General features: G+C 33.5%; 1 protein-coding gene across 1 annotated transcript; it reads right to left on the reverse strand.

The window, feature by feature from the left end:
• Nucleotides 1-836: 836 nt before the first annotated feature.
• LOC106109265 lies at nucleotides 837-1,455 on the reverse strand. The gene has a single exon (XM_013290690.1). It carries the CDS (start codon nucleotides 1,418-1,420, stop codon nucleotides 1,067-1,069), a length of 354 nt encoding a protein of 117 aa, XP_013146144.1. The 5' UTR covers nucleotides 1,421-1,455; the 3' UTR covers nucleotides 837-1,066.
• Nucleotides 1,456-2,208: the final 753 nt, after the last annotated feature.

The following is a 2,208-nucleotide window of genomic DNA, read 5'->3' on the forward strand; positions in this document are numbered from 1 at the left end:
AAGAAGAAAGATATGTATGAAGTCAACAAATACGCAGTAGGCAGTAGTTTAATATGGCCTGGTCTTAAAGTTGGGTAGGTAGAGTCCCTCATATCCTCTATCTGTTATAGTAGTAAGAAGTAAGATAACGTTAACGAAAGCCGGCAGAAGCAGTGCAACTTAAAACAATACTCTACTATTTCAATCAACACAAAGCACTATACCATCAGCGTGTCTCAAAAGATGTTTCCAGCTTTTGTTCAGTATCACAAAAGCCATAATATTTTTAACTTCAGATACTTTTATGGGATTGTATTCAATGTAATATTTTTTACTACCAACATTAACAATTTTTTTGCATGGTTAGTTTTAATTTTCATATGTTGAATGTGTACCAAGAAATGCAGTCCCTTGTACAATAAACTTGGATCCTGGGGAACAGTTTTGTTTTGGGATATTTTTACCTATTTTATAAGTGCTAATGTTTTCTTAATAAAATTTAATACTTAGAATAAAAGGTGTAAAAATCTCTTCGAATGTAATATGTTAGTATGGATATAGTGTTCTAAGGTTATTTTTTTTATGATAGTGGTAAACACATCGGTAATACCGAACGATATTGTTATCTTTTCTCGAGCGAATTAACTATCAAGTTTCTGTCATATTTCTTATCTTACTAATATTACAAATGCGAAAGTTTGTATGGATGAATAGATGTTCCAACTGTATCGGATGTAGATGATCGGAAACTTGTACCTTTAACTATTAGGCTATCTGCACATTGTCAGACAAGTTATAAACAATACAGTACTGCGTATCCTATTTAAAACTTTATAAAATAAACACACGTCCTTTTTTTTAACTTTTTAATATAATATTTATGTATTACACATAATAAATCCACATCTATGTTATCAATGTGGAATTAATAAGAAATAATTATTGATTTTTTTAAAATATTTATACTTTTGTTTGACATTTCATTTTGGAATTTTATCAATAACAATTTCACTTTTATTCATGCAATGGAGTGTAATGCTTGTGCTTACAAGACCTTACCTTGCGTACCATCATCAGAACTTGCTTGTCAGCCTTGTTGTGTTGGGTCGCTAGTATATACACCATATGGGTTCATCACCATATAATTGTTGTTATGCACGTGTATCTGTTCAGCGTCAGGTCTGCGGTCCCTGTGCACCATAGCTTCGTATTGTCGCCTTAAATATTCATTCTCTTGCTGCAGCCTGTACGCATCACTGTAGCTATCATAAGGGTATCCATTATTGGGGTGTCCGTTGAAACCCAAAGATAACCCGAAACCGAATTTCTGCTGCATACCTCTCACGGTATTACCGATGCCAAAAAGAAGTTCGTCCAAATGTGCGTGTGCAATTGGCACAATTAGCAAAGCTATAACACTTATTAAATAAATTGATTTCATTTTTTATATATTAAAAGAGCTCGTGATACCGACCAATTGACGACTGTAAAGTACGAATATGATACGATCGATTTGTTTTATATAAATTCTGCCGCCTTATCTTATGCTAAGGTCTCTGACATGGGCGTTAACAGGGGAAGTAGCGGTGGAGCTCCCCCCTTTCTAGAGAATTGTAAAATTTAAAATAGATATTAACTTCTTCTTGTTCTTCGGATTAAGGCGCATACAATCCCCGTCACTATGTGGGACAAGAACATTTTAGATCTCTGAGTACGACAGTTAATCTCAGGAAAGAACCAATTCATTTAGGAGATAAGGAAATAAATCAACAGATGTTAATGAGACTCCTTCAAATAAATGATGCGTCTGAAAAGAGGTTATTTCTGATTCCAAAAGTTATTTTCCAGTTCTTTTAACAACGACTTCTCACTAGGGTATGTGTTCGAGTAAACAGTTCAATGGGGAACAAGTAAACACAAGTTCAATTCGATTTTCACATTTGCAGAGATGAAATTAAAACTCGAATTAGTTAATAAGTTAACAACTTAAAAATTACCATGACCCGAATGTCAATATTTAAATATAACAGCGTCTTAAGGCGACGATTAACCTCCAAGTTCTATTACAATTTTGTCGCCTATCTGGTTGCGAACGCTTATGATGCAAATTGTTTATGATCCGTTTCAATACGCGGCCGTAAACCACCTTAAACTTAGTCAATCAAGAAGCATAAGATCATTTTTTTTTAAAAATTCGTGAATATTGTCCAAACAATTTAAAAAAAGTTT

This window comes from Papilio polytes, unplaced genomic scaffold, assembly GCF_000836215.1.
Source record: "Papilio polytes unplaced genomic scaffold, Ppol_1.0 DF821289.1, whole genome shotgun sequence".
NCBI lineage: Eukaryota > Metazoa > Arthropoda > Insecta > Lepidoptera > Papilionidae > Papilio > Papilio polytes.

Bases quoted from the DNA above. Each gene is read 5' to 3' on its own strand.
- LOC106109265 (XM_013290690.1), bottom strand. From the start codon at position 1,420: ATGAAATCAATTTATTTAATAAGTGTTATAGCTTTGCTAATTGTGCCA.